Source organism: Coffea arabica, chromosome 7c, assembly GCF_036785885.1.
Source record: "Coffea arabica cultivar ET-39 chromosome 7c, Coffea Arabica ET-39 HiFi, whole genome shotgun sequence".
Classification (NCBI taxonomy): domain Eukaryota; kingdom Viridiplantae; phylum Streptophyta; class Magnoliopsida; order Gentianales; family Rubiaceae; genus Coffea; species Coffea arabica.
This window is the reverse complement of record NC_092322.1, coordinates 3528806-3546555: the sequence shown is the minus strand read 5'-3', so window position 1 is coordinate 3546555 and position 17750 is coordinate 3528806. Positions and strand designations below refer to the sequence as shown.

At 40.1% G+C, this 17750-nt stretch overlaps 4 protein-coding genes across 6 annotated transcripts; 1 reads left to right on the top strand and 3 right to left on the bottom strand.

Annotated features, from left to right (window-relative positions):
- Positions 1-259: 259 nt before the first annotated feature.
- LOC140004161 (uncharacterized) lies at positions 260-7468 on the bottom strand. Of its 3 annotated transcripts, none has more exons than XM_072057202.1 (14): positions 7078-7468; positions 6888-6950; positions 6736-6795; positions 6499-6597; positions 6049-6135; positions 5365-5967; positions 4038-4520; positions 3269-3321; positions 3084-3186; positions 2920-2999; positions 2455-2778; positions 1497-1697; positions 1129-1264; positions 260-1023 (listed from the first exon to the last, which is right to left on the bottom strand). In XM_072057202.1, exons 1-12 carry the CDS (start codon positions 7141-7143, stop codon positions 1640-1642), a joined length of 2079 nt encoding a protein of 692 aa, XP_071913303.1. In that variant the 5' UTR covers positions 7144-7468; the 3' UTR covers positions 260-1023; positions 1129-1264; positions 1497-1639. The 3 variants fall into 3 exon arrangements, with proteins under 3 accessions (XP_071913303.1, XP_071913304.1, XP_071913305.1); XM_072057203.1 differs by having other exon boundaries at positions 6742-6795; positions 7078-7465; XM_072057204.1 differs by lacking the exons at positions 3084-3186; positions 3269-3321.
- A 30-nt stretch (positions 7469-7498) lies between these two features.
- Positions 7499-10132, top strand: LOC113702117 (pentatricopeptide repeat-containing protein At3g50420). Its single transcript, XM_027223122.2, has one exon. It carries the CDS (start codon positions 8005-8007, stop codon positions 10105-10107), a length of 2103 nt encoding a protein of 700 aa, XP_027078923.1. The 5' UTR covers positions 7499-8004; the 3' UTR covers positions 10108-10132.
- Positions 10084-15239, bottom strand: LOC140010389 (nuclear pore complex protein NUP58-like). The gene is made up of 6 exons (XM_072057205.1): positions 14425-15239; positions 14222-14336; positions 13161-13628; positions 11048-11552; positions 10594-10634; positions 10084-10487 (listed from the first exon to the last, which is right to left on the bottom strand). The coding sequence occupies exons 1-6, from the start codon at positions 14745-14747 to the stop codon at positions 10452-10454; spliced, it is 1488 nt and encodes a 495-aa protein (XP_071913306.1). The 5' UTR covers positions 14748-15239; the 3' UTR covers positions 10084-10451.
- Positions 15240-16123: 884 nt separating this feature from the next.
- Positions 16124-17648, bottom strand: LOC140010183 (dof zinc finger protein DOF3.4-like). The gene has a single exon (XM_072056687.1). The coding sequence runs from the start codon at positions 17255-17257 to the stop codon at positions 16529-16531; it is 729 nt and encodes a 242-aa protein (XP_071912788.1). The 5' UTR covers positions 17258-17648; the 3' UTR covers positions 16124-16528.
- Positions 17649-17750: the final 102 nt, after the last annotated feature.

Here is a 17750-nt window from a genome sequence, read left to right as displayed (position 1 = left end):
CTCAAACATTTTCGTTTTGAACTTAAATTCGCTTTCGTAGGTTTATTTCCACTATAAATATTTTTTACCAGGTTGGATTCGTGATTTTACACTCTGAATTTAAGAAAGACTAACCAACTATTAATTATATCACAAGTAATAACAAAAGCTGCAAGTAAACTTACTGAACCATGAAAAACCAACATTTGAGACATACTCGTATATTTGATCAACGGCAACTACTATGTCTCACATAAATCATTTCTTTGAAGCAGACAAATCATCAAATAATTTACGTTGCTTTCAACTGGAGTGTGTGGCATTGCACAGTTCATGAATGAAAAGAAAGAGGTGGTAGCAAGATTTTTAAAATACACCATGAACGCTAATTCCCTTTCTATAGCTAGAATATTCTAGAGTACAAAAGGTTTAACTGGATGGATGATCAGAAGTAGGAATCACCGTCATCTCACCCATCTGGCGGATTCTTCGAAACAATCCATCTCGGCATCTGATACATAATGTAAAACGTGCCAAACCAAACATAATTTTCATTAGAGTTCATTTTCCTCGGAAAGATCGCTTCAAGTTTCACTAAAAGGCATGCAATAGCAGATCTGGTCTTAATGTGGAAAGATACAGGCAAGAACAATTACAAACTGTCTTCCAGCTATGCATCTGACCTTCTTCGAAGTCGGAGCAGTTTTGGAGAACCAGTTCACTTATAAGTTGCAGGTTCCTGAGCTCCAAACCATGGAACAAGTCTTGACTAATACGTGGGAGTAGACCAACCTCAGGCTTGATTGCAAAAAATAAGATGAAGGCACCTTGGTGAGGACCTTGTACTTGAGCAAAACAGTTCATAGAAATGGCTGAGCAACTTGGCAAAAGTTCGACGATGAATTACACTGCAACTATGCATAACCTTAATGGGTGAGGCCAGTCTTCAATGGTTTGCACATTGCAGGGCTACAGGATTCTTGAGCAGCAATTTCTTTTCTTTTACTCAATTTTCCATCATAAATGCAGCCACTATGTGCCAGACTGCAAATCACAGTTCCACGCCTCAACCAAAATATAAAGACAAAATTGGACCTCTCAAACACCAAAAAGCTTTGAAGGAAAGGAAATTAGAGAATAATCACTAACTCTTGATAGATGGAGCAAACGCAGACATTAAGACCAGGCATGGAGGCACCGAACAGAGCAGCAATTTCCGTTTTTCCATCAAGAAAAATTGCTTTGTTTCTTAGGAATAAACCTGCTTTCCTCTCCTTTATAATCACTGCAGTTAGAAGAAAGTCACAGAATTACAGTAATCTTGGACCAACTAACTAGAATCTTCAGTCTTCAGAGGATTTTATCATATGACATGGCAAAAGCAGCTAATACAGGTCAGAATGTTGGGCATCAATATGACAACCAGCTTCATTACTTGATCAGTATCCCTCATCTTAAAATTCTTACTCCTATGTATTCAAGCAAGACCATGACTAAAAAGAACATGAATTTGGAACCTGATAATACGATCAGATTGTTTCTTCCTTCTCTGGCAATAAAAGTCAGTTTAATTGGTTATGCCAAAAAATAGCAATCTCTCCGTTACTTTGATCTAAGCCACAATAAAGGAGCACAGCAGGAACAGTCTTAGCGCTTCAAATTAAAAAGGAGTAGGTGCTTGGATATCCTGAAGGCTGAGCTCCTCAAATCTTGACAAACTGCAATAAGAAAAAGGTCATCATGATTTAATGTTCAGTATCCCCATTAAAACTGGTAATATGTAGAAAGAACCAGCGTCTGTTTCATTAATCAAAGAAGTAAAAGACAAAGGTGCATCACAATTGTAGCATAAGCAACAAAGGTGCATCATAATTGTAGCATAAGCATTCATGGTCACAGCCTTCAATTTCAACCCAAAACAGTAGACGCGTTCACATGAGTATCTTATACCTTCATTATTAATGGTACCATGACAAACGTTATAAAGGTTCTCAAAATAAATTTTTTAAACAAAGCAAAAAACATAGTACCTAAAACAGTTGTAAGCATAGATAAAATGTGATATTAGTGAAAACTTTCACTCAATGAAGGCACAGCTCAATGAGAAAACACCCAAGAAAAGACAAGGGCAATATGAGTGCAGATTGCTTCTAACAATTCTCCAACCACATCATTAACTAGAGGAGACATCATGAAGAAACAATATCAAAACAAAAACATCACCACACTAAAGTATCATATGCAAGAAAAACCACTGTCTGCCCATCTAAAAACAGGAAAAAAGTGCGATAATCTATACTCCAAATAGAGAACTAGGAGAACTATGACCAGCCTGAGAAAAACAAAATAAAAGCAAAATCACTTTTACCCTACGAAACAACAAAGTAAGAAATAAAAAGATTGCAATAATCAATGCTTTTATGAACATCCAGTCAAGAAGACCAAGAAAGGGATTGCAAGCAAAAATTTACAGACCGTCGCAAAAGAACTTGTGGATTATATGGAAATAGATTTTTCTGGTAAAGGCTGTCAATAGATGCTTTCAGGCAAAGCAGACAGCCCTTGGCATCCTCAACCAAGACGGTCTTAGTTCTTCCGTGCTTGCCACTATGTTTACCCTCTGTATCCATAGGTGAGGGAACTGAATCATCCTCCAAGGATGCATGGCACCGATTACCTTCAAAATCTATACCATCTGCTAAAACTCTTCTTCTCTTTCGACAAGATGAATTTGGAGGTTTCACCCATGTTGAAAACTCCGCAAATAGGTTCCATGAATTACACACCATTCGCAGGCACCTATGGCAACCATATACAAAAGAATTTGGCAACTGAGAGTGTAGGCTAAAAACTATCCATTTCCACACACTTTCAGAGAACTTTAAGTCAGTGAAACGCAAAAAGAAGAAAAATAAAATATGAAGCTGGAAATATGTGCACCTCAGAAGATATTCTGCGCATTTGGCTCCAGTATCCTTCGAAATCAGGTAGTCAAGAAGCACTTCATGATCATAAAATATCTGCAAGCAAGATAGAAAATCAAACAGACAAGCACTACAAGTACAAATACATTTTTGTGATTTGCATACATGAGATCCGCTTACCTCTGCAAGAAATAAATGAAAAAAGTTTATGGGGTGAAATAGATCTGATGCAAGGCAAAATATGTCATTCTTTGCTGTCAACAAAGAACCACCTCTATTAAACCTATAAGCAACCACAGAAAGGCAACTTACAAAACCAATTTTTATATCTGGAAATTGAAATGTGAAATATGTACAATTTTTACCATTTCTCCGGCAAGTGAAACAGTTGCAAGAGCATTTCGAATAGGATGTCGTCCTAGGATGCAAGTGGGGGAAATAATTAAGAACATATAAAAACAAATCAGATAAAAGGGCAAGAAAGTATAAATATGAAACTCTTATCAGCATCACATAAAAATTCTGTAACAAACCAGCAGAGTTCTGCATCAAAAACATACCATCCCCTTGGTGAATGCAGAACCTTCAGGAAAACTAATGACATCAAATGAATATTCAGTAAATGCTATTGATTTGATATAATCTCTGGTAATGGCTAAATATTTCGCAATGCTCAAGACTTGTGCATGCCTTTCTGATTAATTCAGAAGTCTAAAAGACTTCAGCAGATAATCTCCAAATAAAACACAGGAACAGGTTTCAATCTCTTTCAATGCCATAAAAGCTACAAGATGTCATAGACACAACTCTATCAACAATGAGGATGAAACCTAAGGAACCACTCTAAGAGGTGATTTATACCTAAGGCAAAAATAGGACATTGAAGCACATAGTGGATTTGACCTAAACTTTATGGTGACAACCTATTCAACACACCAACCTAGCATGAGAAACAGAACCTCCCAAAATAAGAAAAATTACAAGTGAACTTTTTAAGCTTGTTTATAATCAAGCCAAGAAATGTAAACCAGTGGATGTACAGATTTGTAAGTTAGAGAACTATTGAAACAAGAAATGAAAATTTTAAGTAGATGAAACTTAAAAACTAGCTTCCGAAAGGTTATAGAGTGTAACCTCATGCATGTATAACTTTAGAAAGGCTAACGCAAAGCTCGAGCATCTTTGTGAATACATTTCATGGTCCACAAAAGTATCAGAAGGAAGGTGCCTCTGAAGCCACTGTTCGAGCATCAGCGGACCTTCACTTCTACTGGAATAGTTTGAATTCGAATAAAGGTCAAATGTGAAGCAAGAGTCTGAATTTGCAACTTTGAATTGCTTGTCAGCTTTCTCGTTCAACCTCACCAAAATGAAGGAACACCTAAGAAAAAGAAAAACAGCTAGTCTTTGCAAATGGCTAGATGACATTTTCTGTCCTTCTGCATCATAATCATCAGACCAGAATGGGGAACCTTCTAGACAGTCGTTTAGATTAGACTCTTGCATATCCAAAGGTTGACAAAGTAGATCATGAAAGTATTTCTCAATAAGATGCAACCATGTCATAAGATCTGAACGCTCCAGGTGAAGTATGGAAGTAAGCCTCATCATCAGCATCTGTATAAATAACAACATATCATCAAAACAATATGTATGAACACATTTTAAGGCATGTACACCTCTGACTACTGCACAAACCCAGAAAAATAGGATCACCATCATCATCTCATTCTCCTATCAACTTTGTGATTAGCAGCAAAACTAGTTCACGAGTAAGTATATTTTGCATGAAAACACCAGGCAATAAAAAAGCAGCAATAAAATCAATATAGTTAATTATGTGTAATAAGACGAAGCACTACGATTGCCTTTTGTCAATTTATCAAGATCAACGAGGGGATAGAGGGCACATGATTGATGCAAGTACAATCTTCACCACCTAACTAGTTTAAATTTCCTATATAGCAAGTGTAAATCTTTAGTACGAGAAGTATAACTACTCTGTTTGTTTGCAACAAGCCTACTAATTTACATCTATCAAATACCAATTTTTGCACCCAACAGAACAAGTAGCAACACTTCTGAACAATGTGACTTACCAAATATTCCATATAAAACAGCAAGAAAAGAAATACTTTTATGGCATGCAAGCAAAGTGCAAGAGTATCAAACTCATTGGACACAAACAACTTCGTCCAAAATAAACTAAGAACAAAGGATCAAACAACAGTTGTAGGCAGAATTGACAATAAACTTATTTCTGGCACAAAAGTTTTCTGCAGTCTTAACCTTACTTTTTCAGCAGTTTAAAACCAATTCGAAAAAAAAGGGCACACAGAAGACCAATGCAGTTTGAATTCTCCTGATAGATAAAAAACCTTCACAACTTCCTCATTTATACTCAACTAAATGGTCTCTACAAACCATGAAGTAGAATAAGTTGATAAGAGTAAGCTAGTACCAAGATCTTGTGTCTCAAGTAATGAAAGATACGGACGTCATCCAGATGTTCTCGTCCGACAAAGCAGCCAACTAAAATTTTAGGGATTAGGTTTCTGATCTGAAATACAATGGGATGCATGTTGGAACCAGCTCCAGCTTCAGAGAGGCCGCTTATGTCAACCAAGGAACAGAACAGTTGAACAACATTCCCATGATAGATACCTACTGACTTCAGATGGGTAGCATTTTTACATAACAAATCATGTCCAGCAGGGCCTGCTGGAGGCTCACCGTTTGACACAACATACGCCTCATTCAGTGAATCCCAAGGCAATTTTGAAAATAAATCAGTAATTGAATCGAGGTAACCTATCAAAAGTTTATCATCCATATTCAGCTTCAAAATCTTTAGAACATTACGAAACACTCGAATAATAGAAGCAACAGTCAAATAGCTTCCATCTCCCATCCTCAGCTTCATCAGCGAACCAGGAATAAATGAACCTATACCAAAATCTTTGGCTCTGGAAAGTTCATGACCCCCTGAAGCTAACATAGTGTTGTGAATGGCAAATTTCAGCCAACCACACAATAAGTGCATGTATTCAGCCCAACCTGATTCCTGCAGTACAAATATTAATGAGAAGATATAAATGTAAAATAAATAGCAAAAAGAATGGAGCTTAATTCTGCCATTACGTACAGTTGCAGCAGCAAACTCAGCAATAGCCACAAGGGTGTTGCCTGTCAAGTGCAGAATAAGTGGATTCTCAAGACTAAGTAAAGACATCTGTAGCAAAGGAACAAGGAAAAAGAATATAAGCTCTGCCCACTCAACAAGGCAACAGAACAGTTTACAATTTGAATTAAGCCCACAAAAAGGCACCAAAAAAAAGAATTCTAACTGGCATCCAATCAATAACCATTTCCTAATCTTAGCGTGAAATCAAGTACTATATTATGCCTTCATGTAACAAAGAAAATGCTGAAAGCTTCACTGCGCAGAGCATGAAACTAAGTTCTGAAACATTGCATTTCGAGTAGCACTGGACTCTAACGAACATTAAATTTTTACGTAATATACTCGCTCCACCACACTGACAGAGGAGAAACTTGGAAGCTCATAGCATGATAAAATGGCAGAAACACTTACCAAGTGACCAACGATCTTAGCCATACACCGATGGTCATCAGGATGTGAATCAGAACAAACAGCAGCGCCGCCGCCATCTGCAGGTTGCTCAGCCGTTCCCTAATAAATTTCAGGATATGCAATACCAGCCGAATTTAAGACCATAACGAGGTTCCTCTTTCTTAAAAATCCAAAACATAATAATAATAATAATAATAAATAACAACAGAGAGGAGGAGTAAATAAAAGGGAAGAGACTCTGACATCGTCGGAAGCGGAGTCAAATTCAAGCGTCCACAGTTTAATTTGTCTATAAACCTGCAAAGCAAGAATTAGCTTTGAATTTAAGGTCAGAGAGAAAAAAGAGTGTATATGCAAAAATGTATACACAGAGAAAGAAGCCGCGATACCTGGGAGAGTGAAATCAAGAGCTGTTTTACGACTTCAGGAGTTGAAGAAACAGAGACAATTTCCTGTACAATCAAGCGTCTGATTATTCAATTCTTGTAAAATTTCCTCGCCCCCCCCCCCCCAAAAAAAACCCCCACCATGTAAATGGAAATTTTGAGGAAGCAAAAAGGCGATGCGGGTTGATCTTACGCCGAAGGGACGAAGAGAGTGGTCGATGAGACGGCAAAGGCGCGACTGAGCCGACTCGTGATTCATATTATCCGTCCAAGCGAAACTAATTGGAATTTGGGCAGCTCCTTTTCTTAATTTTTCCCCCCCAAAAAGTGGAGGGAAATCTGCAAGTAGTAGTACCTATCTTGTAATAGTACCACGACTTTCTCTTTCTTATTTGTATTTATCGATCTTTTTTTTTTCCCAATTCATCACTTAATAATAGTACCGTGATTTGTTTCACAGTGTATATCTATTTGTTTGGATAACATCAATACCAACGACATTTTACAGATCTTCCATCAAATTTGTGATAGTTAATCCCCCGGCCCCATCCATTACTCACTACTATCAATCAAAAAGGTGCAAAACACACTCTGCTAATCTGAAAGGTTTAACAAAAATTGTTATATTTTTCGTGAAAAAATTTTTTAATCACTTTTTATTTTACATATATCTAATCGTTATAGTAATTTTTTATAAAAAATTCAGAAAAAATGGAATTCAAACAAAACTAATTTTTATATTTTTGGGTGAAACCCTTGGGATTTATTTCTCGCGTTTGTTTTGCACTCCAAGAAGAGGATGGCGCAGGTTTATTGCTCACAGCACGAGATACTAATAGTCAGCAGAGTCCCTGTACTCCATTACCTTTAGCAGTCAAACTTGTTTACAAATTTCCCCTTTGGCCTTGTTCTGCGTGCCCGCGGCCTGTAATTTGCATTCAGGTGTTTGTCGCAATTCGCAAATTAGGAAAAGGAATAGGAAAAGCAAGTTACATTTACATACAAGTAGATGTGTATCTCAACGTAAGAGCATTCTGTTCTGAAACTAGAGGCCCCATTTCAAGGAGTTTGCTTTTGCCGGTTTGCTCAACCGTCGGTCTTCTTAACTCTTTGGTTATGAATGAGATCGCCGAATGAAGCCGCCTCCATAGCAACTCTGCTCATCCAGAAATGCAGCTCCACAACCTCCATCAGGAGAGCGCGTCAACTCCACGCCCTCCTTCTAACCTCTGCCACTGCCCATCTCAGATGTTCATACGCTTTCAACAATATCGTGTCGATGTACGCCCGGTGTGGGTCCTTGGCTGACTCCCAACTTGTATTCGACAATATTCCTCACCGAAATATTGTCTCTTACAATGCCCTTGTTTCTTCCTATTCTCGCACCACCAGACATGCTTCTCTGGCCTTTCGGTTATTTGACCAGTTGCTCAATGAGAACCTCAGACCAAATGGGTCGACTTTTACGAGCCTCTTGCAGGCCTCCTCTACCCTAAAGAATGTGATGCTGGGTTCTTTTCTTCATGCCCAGTGTATTAAATTTGGATTTATGGACAATGTACGGGTTCAAACCTCTCTACTAGGGTTGTATTCAAGCTGTGGCGTCTTGGAATTGACGCAGAAAGTTTTCCATTTTATGGTTGACAAAGATGCCATGGCTTGGAATACTGTTATTTTCGGGTATTTGGAAAATGGTAAGATGGTGGAAGGACTTGAGATTTTCAGCACCATGATACGGGATGGTGCACGGCCTGACCAATTTACTCATTCAATGGTTCTGAATGCTTGTGGTAGACTGGGAGACTATGATACGGGGAAACGTGCTCATGCGCATTCTCTCATCCTTGGGACCTGCTTGGATTTGCCTTTGCATAATGCGCTGCTCGACATGTACTGCAGCTGTGGCGACACTGAAACAGCAATTAGGGTCTTTAGGAGAATCAGTAATCCAGACTTGGTTTCATGGAATACGATCATAGCTGGGTATTCTGAGAATGGAGATGGAGCAAAGGCAATGGATATGTTTGTCCAGCTGGTGCACGGATTCACAAGAAAACCAGATGAATATACTTATGCAGCAGTTATATCTGCCACAGGAGCTTTTCCTGCATGTAACTATGGTAAACCGCTCCATGCCCAAGTCCAGAAAGCAGGACTGGAAAGAAGTGTGTATGTTGGGAGCACATTGATATCTATGTACTTCAGCAATGCTGAATCTGAATCTGCTCAAAAAATTTTCTCCTCAGTTCTAGAAAAGGATGTCGTGCTTTGGACTGACATGGTGGCTGGTTATTCTAGAATAGGCGATGGTGAGACTGCTGTGAAGTTTTTCCACGGGATGTCACAGGAAGGACACGAGATTGATAGTTATGCCCTGAGCAGTGGAGTAAGTGCATGTGCTGACCTTGCAACTCTGAGGCAAGGGCAAATGGTTCATAACCTTGTTGTGAAAAAGGGCTATGATACTGAAATGACCGTTTGCGGAAGTCTGATAGATATGTATGCTAAAGTTGGCGACGTTCAAGCAGCTGAGGCGATATTTTCAGAAGTGATAATGCCCGATCTGAAGTGCTGGAACTCGTTACTTGGGGGGTTCAGTCATCATGGGAAGGCAGAAGATGCATTCCAAGTGTTTGATTGCATTCTAAAACAAGGCATAAAACCGGACAATGTGACATTCATATCAGTCCTTTCTGCTTGTAGCCACTGTGGTTTAGTCGAGAGGGGCAAATTTTACTGGAATTATATGAAGGTCAAGGGCATAAAACCAGGGCCGAAGCACTACTCCTGCATGATAACTTTGTTTAGTAGAGCAGGATTACTTGAGGAAGCTGAAAAACTGATTATTGAATCACCTTTTGCTAATGATTATATGGTGTTGTGGAGAACTCTTCTTGATTCCTGTGTCATGAATAAAAATCTCAAAATAGGAACGCATGCTGCTGAGCGTGTTTTGAGTATGGATGCAGAAGACGCAGCAACAAACGTATTGCTTGCAAAATTATATGCTGCAGATGGAAGATGGGGTGGTGTGGCAGAAATGAGGAGAAAGATCAAAATACAAATGTTAGAAAAAGACCCCGGCCTTAGTTGGACAGAAAATTTGAATGATATCCATGTCTTCTCATCTGGTGATCAGTCACACCCCCTAAATGATGAAATGCGGGTTGAAATACAGAGATTGCTTAAACACTCAATGTACACGGAAAAAAGTGAAATTTGAAATAATTGAGCCTTCAGAATGCATATTGATCAGTCAAGAAATTTCTGAACCGCTGTATATGGATATAGAACACCTTAACTATACGACAAGTCACAAAGTCAAAAAAATATCTATAATAGGTTTTATTTATACAACATTACAATCTGACCAATCTCAATCTACGCTCTTGCCACCACAAGAACAAGAATCACTAAGAACCCGAATGCAAATATCCCGCACCATTTGGATTCTGATTTCATCGGGGAACACCGTAAGCAAGAAAAAACATTGACAATTTGTTTTTCCCCGTCTTGTGAAAAGCAGGGCGCCCGAGACTCAGAGCGTGCAACTGGAATAGAGGTTGACTAGCGTCGGCCGGTTCGACTTTTTGCTCTTGTCCTCTGCAAGGATGAATGTAGAAGGTATGAACATAATCTAGAAGTCTAGTTAAGATTGCCTATATTTAAGTAGAAAGATGGTTCTAACTCTGAGAAGGCAAGAACTTACGGATGCAGTGTTAAAGCTTTGCCCTGATCCTGTTAGACCTCCTATGACAACAGAAAAAGCAGTCTAAGAAAGCAAGCGGCTAAAATGTGCATAAAAAGTAGCTCTTAGAAAGGAATAAGTTGAAGGGTAAGTGGATAACATCCGGGACTGGAAATCAAATGATAACTGTACATGTCTTCCTCAATTTTCTTTCCAGCTTTGATAATTCAGACCAAATATTTACCTATTAATGTTGTTCTTTTCATTGTCTAGACCTGATAGCCAACATCTATCATACATCTTAGCATTACAATTCTATATGTAGTCATGAACTAACCTCCACTCAGAAATTTCATATTTCAAAAAACGTAAACTTTCTATGTAAAAATCTGGGCAAATCAATACTATACTCTAGTAGAAAATAGAAGGAAGAAATACCAGAATTCCAATCTTAAGGAAACCTAGAAAAAGTTACCTGAAGGAAATGGTGTTGTAAATGCTGAAACACTAGAAGAAGGTGTCGAACCAAATAATGAAGCAGCACCACTAACAACTGGAGTGGAAGCCGAAAGGGATCCAAAAGGTGATGACTCGGGGGAAGCACCAGATGATCCAAACAAAGATACTGGAACTGAAGTCATCGGAGTAGAGAATAGAGAAGAAGACGAAGTTGCGCCAGATGGAGTACCTAAGAGAGAAAGACCACTTCCAGATGAAGCTGATGAAATAGCAGCAGATGTAGGTAGTGCAGTTAATGCCCCAGGCATTGTTGAGCTTGAAAATGCTCCAGCAACTTGAGTAGATGGCTGCGAGACCGCAGGCAAATGCAGAGTTGGATGTACCCTTCGCGCAGCAGCTTCTAGCTTAGCTGTTTCCCGCCGATCAGCTTCAAGAAATGGATCGTTCCCATCCCCGCGACGGCGCTGGTCAGCAAGATACGCAGTCTTCATGGATTCAATGTACTGATGAATGCTCTCCGCCTGCAGGATATAGGATCCAACATGCCTCATCAAGCAATATTATATAGGCAACAGATCAGCAAAGGAAATAATAGTCTATATACAACTTGACAACAAGAACAATCAACTTAACTGTTGGAGATACAAGGAATCAATTCACCTTTTTCCCTTTTTCTCAGAATGGCAATTGGGAAAAATAAAATCCCATTTCTGAACAGACTAAAGAATCACAAACTTATAAAGTGGCAGCAGACGGAATTCAAGATGGACCCATTTAATCAACACGTTGTGCAATTAGCCAACATGTACAGAAACTAAATTCATATGATTTCATGCAAACCTCAGCTTCCCTTTTTCGCTTTTTAGATATCCCAAACCGTTTTTGAGGTCACCTATGTGATTAATCTGATCCAATTCCAGATCTTGGATATCTAGCAACGTCTATAGGAGGCAGGAGAACATGGGTGATCATAATAACAATCTGTATAGCTCAAATCTCAGCAAAGATCTCTTTATAGGCTGCCATAACCTTCTTTTTTTCTTTTTTTACTTCTCACTTGGCATTTCAATAATATATAGTATCTGAACAGAACTCCATATAATCTACATAGATACCAGACACCCAGAAATAAAGCAAAATCACCACACTTCTGAGGGCAGAGTCAACTGCTTTACAGATCTGTAATCCATTTTGTATTCCATATAAAGTAAATTCTTGGGAATCTTCGACAATGTCCTATGTACACAAAGTGCTGGTTTTAAGCTGGCAGTCAATTAAACTAACTTCATCATAACTGCATGTATAGCCTGTTCACAGACTAGCGAATGCTAATGCTAAAAGATTAAAAATTACTTTTCCTGATATTGTAGTCAAATTTAGGGCTTTGTAAATGACTACATGCAATCAAATGGGTCTGGAATTAGGTGAGATGATGGTGGTAATACACGTGACTAAATGGGTACAATAGTCGGCAGGGAGCATACTGCAGTCGGAGAATTAATAGTGGTTCAATGGGCTATCATGTTATCAAAGTAGAAGTTACAAATGCAGAGTCTGGGAGGAGTGGATCAGGAGGTGAAAGAACTCTATAGCTCTGACATTCTTAATGCAGTGCTGTACTGTGGGATGCTTTTAATGCAATGCCATACTGTGGGATGCTCCACCTTGGTACTTACAGAGTTCTGACATTTGTGGCAAAGCTAATCATAGTAGCAAGATGCCAATAAGAAAGAACAAAGTCTGTGACTGATCGAATGAGATGATGGAACATGAAATACGAGTTATACAAAGAGAAAAGTGAAGAAAACCACTTTCAGTAACTTGAACCTTGGAGTCGTGCAATGTGTCAGAGAACATATTAAAGCTCCCACAGGGTAGAACAGTTACAATTTATTGGGGCCCTGTGCTCTGAAGTTCTTTATCAAGGAGTTTTGTGCGAATCAAACATTCATGAAGCAAGAACCTACCTGCTTATGCCTCTTTTATGGTAGGAAAGGAATAATTTAAGATCCAACTGCGTATTCACAAAAATCAGCAAAATTTTATTGCATTTTCAGAGCTTGAGGTGTTACTAAGTCTATGCATCATAATAGATAAAGTTACTTAGTGTTTAATTTGCAATCATTTACCTTTGCTGCTACATGAACAAAAAAGGCATGCACATTTGCCATGACTTTAGGAAGAGATTGCAACAAAGACGAACTAGAATCTAAGGAGTTCCGATCAGCATCTAAGAGAAGCAACTGCTCCAACTCTTCAATCCACTGACGACACTCAGCTATATACTTCTCAAATCTCGCAACAGTCTGCTGCAAAAAAGGTGATGGCTTTCTAGGTAGCCCACTATAGAAATCAAAAACAGGCACTGCAGAAGTAGCAGCTGCTTGATTAGATGAAGCTTGAGCAACTGCTGTAGCCTGGGATGGTGCAGTAGCACTGGTTGCAGCACCCACATTTGAGTGAAGAAACCGTGGGCGTAACATCATAAAAGAACGTACAGCAACTTCAGTATTGTGTAGCATATCTTTGGCTACTGACATTAGTTCTTGACAGATAGCCCTCTCGCGTTCCATTGCTGTACAGATTCCACCAAGCTCCTGAAATAGCAACCTACTGTATGTTACATTTAATGCACTTAATTAAGAGTAAGAGAAGCAACAGAGTATATAGGAAATTGGAAATTGATCACATAGTAGCATTTTATACAGATTCTGCAGTGGTGAGTGAAAATCAAATAATACCAGCATAGAAACCAAAACCAAAAGGCAATTTGATTCCAATAATCAAGGGTACAATGATGGTAGAGGCTATCTTTTCCATTGGTTTTTGGACTGTCGGGGATGGTAACAAGTCATGAAGCACGAGTCAGTACCATGTTAAGTTGACCAAACTATCATCAAATGAGCCAACCGTTCAGAATCCACAGATGCCAAAATTTAAGAAAAGCTTAATCTGTTTGTCTGAGAATAAATATTGTGAAACACTAAATGTTTTTCTAGACATTGCATCACTTTTTTCGTATTGCTCAAGTAAGTTAGAGTACACTCAAGTTACAATGACGGTGAAACCAATAAAGTCCAAACTCAGTCTTGAATTACTTACATTTTTTTTAAAGACAATCAAGAGCATCAACCCGGATGTTCAACTTAGAATTTTAAATCCACTTGAAGAATGAAATAAAGAAATTGACCTGAAAAATTCGACTAGCATCGAGCTCAAATCCACCAATGAAGACCGATGAATCGTACAGGCGGCTACACTGGTCCAGCCGCTGGCTTTCGTCTCTATACTCCAATATTCTCTCCCTAAAACCATTCACAAACAGAAACATGAACAAACACCGTAAAGACACAAACTTGCCAGCGTCTGTGCACAACTAAAAACTCTACATACTCAATTTGGAGGAGGAATTTCTGAGAATCTGGATGGAGGTCAGCCCATTTGGTGCTATAAGTAGCCGGAGTCTTGTCGTTAGTAAATAGAAACAGCTGTTGCTGCTGCTGCGGCTGCGGTTGCTGCTGCAGCTGGGGCTGCGGTTGCGGTTGAGGTTGAAATTGGAAAGGAGACGACTGCGGTTGCGGTTGTGGTTGCAGTTGGGGCTGCTGTTGGGGAGTTTGAGAGAATAGTGAGAATGTGGAGGCTGGCAGCTGCTGAGTTTGGAACAATGGAGACGGTTGTTGCTGCTGCTGCTGCTGTGGAGTAAAAGAGAAAGACATTGCCGGCCGGCCTTTATCTTTCCGTTGTTGCTGAGAATTCTTTGAGAAATTTAGGGCGCATGTGGAGATTAGAGTTAAATTGGGCAAGAAAACAGAATTGCCGGAACCTCGAAAAACCCTAAATTTAAAACCCTAGGCTGCAAAAAGGCGCCATATTCTCATTTGGATGACTGTGGGTAGTACTGTAGTAGCAGAGGCCAGTGTAGTTGTTACTACTCGTTAGTAAATATGGCACCGGAGTGAGTGAGATTTAAGACCCTTGGTCACGCCAAGAAGTCAGCAATTGTCGCAATTGTCTTTTGGGTGGGACTGAGAATTAGGTTAAGTCAGCACGGGTAGGGTAATAGTCAATGCTGAGGGTAAAACCAAGAGTGCAAGTGTTTCCCTTCCCTCTTTCTTCCACATCGATTCAGTGAGGATTGAGTGAGTGAGATTTAAGTCCCTTGATCGCACCCAGAAGTCAGCAAGTGCCTTTTGGGTGAGATTGAAAATTAGGTTTAGATTTCTTCCGCCTTGTGTTTGCTGGAAAGTAAATATAGCACTAGACAGCGAGTGGAGTAGTTTCCACTCTCAAAACGACTTCGTCTCCGCAGGCAGTAACCGCGACCGAAACGACAGCGGACAGGGTTGGCTGTCCTTCTTCCCTCTTTCTTTTTTTCTCCTTTTGCTTTTTTTTTTTTTTTTTTTTGCAACTAACAAAAATACCAATTCTACTGGCATTGGAAAAATTGAAAACCCCTGAAAATTATATATATAAATTTTTTTTTATATGGGCTGTCTATGGTGTTTATCCATGATAATTTTTTACACACTCCTACCAAGAAAATATTATTGTAAAGACTACTTAAAATACAAGAGGTATTCGATTGGTAAAAATTAAGGGCACGAGTCTCAATTATCAGCTATCATCCAGCAGTATATTTTATCCATTCCTCCCTCGAATGTGAATGAATTTCTCCTCTGAATTATAGGACAGTTGTCCACCAATTAATGCTTCGTTTGCAATTTTGAGTAAATGCTTGCTTTAAGCTGCCTAGTTAACTTTACAGAGTAGATTTTCCTCATTCAACCAAAGTTGGTTATATGCTCAGTGAGAACATCTCCGAAAGGACGCCAAAATAAGCGTAGCACGTAGACTAGCAGAGCAGCCAATGAATGGATAAACTCAGATCGCCGCCCCGCCCGCCTGGATTGACTGACTTTTAGTTTTAGGAAGCTTGCCTCTTTTAATTAAGACAGGCTCCCATAATGTAATAAGCGCTAGTAGTTTAATACTACTGCTTCCCTGTCTGTGATAGACATATATGATATACTGCATCTCTCAAAAAACCAACAAAAAGGGGGAATTAGGAAATCACTCTGCTGTCTTTCTCACATTTTAGTAGTTTGCCATGCCTATCGTACCAACGAAGAAAATCACATTTTGCAAAGATATCGGAATTGTGGAAGATTAACACTACTGTCTAAGCCATTTTACAAAGAACAATTGCGGAAACTTAACTTCAGAAAGTTTAGCAGAAGAACTTCCTTAAATCAGTCAGCCAAGCTCCGACAATTACATGATTTTTTTTTTCCGTCTTTTTGTAGAGTCCTAAAAACTGATACTAATCTGAACTTGCAAGATCAAATGTCCACCCATGCTGTGCTTTTCGACCATATTCATTTTCTAATCTCTTCATCTAATGAACGAGCTTCCAAAAGGCTTCATCGCCAAAATATGACTGTTACCATAATCGCCGACCGAGCAGCAAGAAGGAAAATCCCAAGCGCGCACAGAGAACTCAGAACACATCTCGTTTCATGCCATGGCCTGCCGTGGAAATAGCCACATCAGACAAAGTAAAACAGTCCCCACCGACAATCCCAGCCTCTCCACTCTGAAGTTGCCACGTGTTCCCTAGCACACTTGGTCCGCCAACGCCAGTAGGGCCACCCTCTCCCACCCCGAGTCCGGGGAAGGGCCATACGGCCCTCGCAAGCCCAAAGCCCATGTCCTCAACCCCGGCTCCCAGCCCAACCCCAAACCCGCCGAGCGCGAAGAACCCAGGCCCTTGGGTGTTCAACAGCGAAGTAAAACTTCCGCACGCGTTCACCCCGCTCTTAGCATCGCTGATCAACGGTACGGCACCGCCATGATCAACGCCGAGCGGAGTCAGGAGCTGTGACGTGGTGGCCTGCGTGTGGCGGTGCTCGTAGGTGGAAGTGCTGGAGGAGAAAGAGAAAGCGGAGGAGGCAGCAGCGGAGGCAACGGTGCGCGAACGTTTAGCATTCTTGCGGCTGCCACCGCCAACTGGGATGTCACGGAGGGTGCCACCGTGGGTCCAGTAGCGGCGGCAGGACTTGCAGAAATGGCGAGGCTGAGAGAAGTTGTAGTTGTTGTAGTAGCAGAACTTGGTGTTGGTGGACTCGCAGCGTGGGCACTGGAGTTGTTCGGGCTCTGATGGTGGGGCGCCAGAGCCCACCTGGTTTGCCTTTGTCCCTCGCCGTTCACTGCTATCTGCAGAAGGCATTTTCTTTTTGGGTTTTTTTTTTTCTTCGGCTGTTTTGTGGTGTCTTGCCTTCGTGTTGTGGAAGTGAGAAGAGAGAAGAGAGAAGGAAGGAACGAAGGAACTTCTTTCACTGGGAGGTCCAAGGCCTAAGTGGGCATGAAGCTAGGTGGGGTTTTATGGATGGTTTGGTGTGGGTTGTGCGTGAGAGATAGAGATGGAGAAAGAGATTCTGTCTTGAGTGTTTGAAGAAACAGTTTCTGATGAGTTGAGTCTGACGGTTAGGTCCCAACAGTGAGCAGCTTTTTCAGTTTTCTCTTAACGGGGGGATATGAAACATATTTCAGTCGGCTCGAAAACAAGGCTTTGTTTTGTTTGTTTGTTTGTTTAGGAGTCGGCTCCTAAATGGAGGCTCTTGCTGGGCTACATTGGTAGATGCACAGGCATGGCTCAGTGTGCTGCTAATTGTTATTCACCATTCTGATTCTTTTTTCCCGGCTTTAACTAATTATTATTA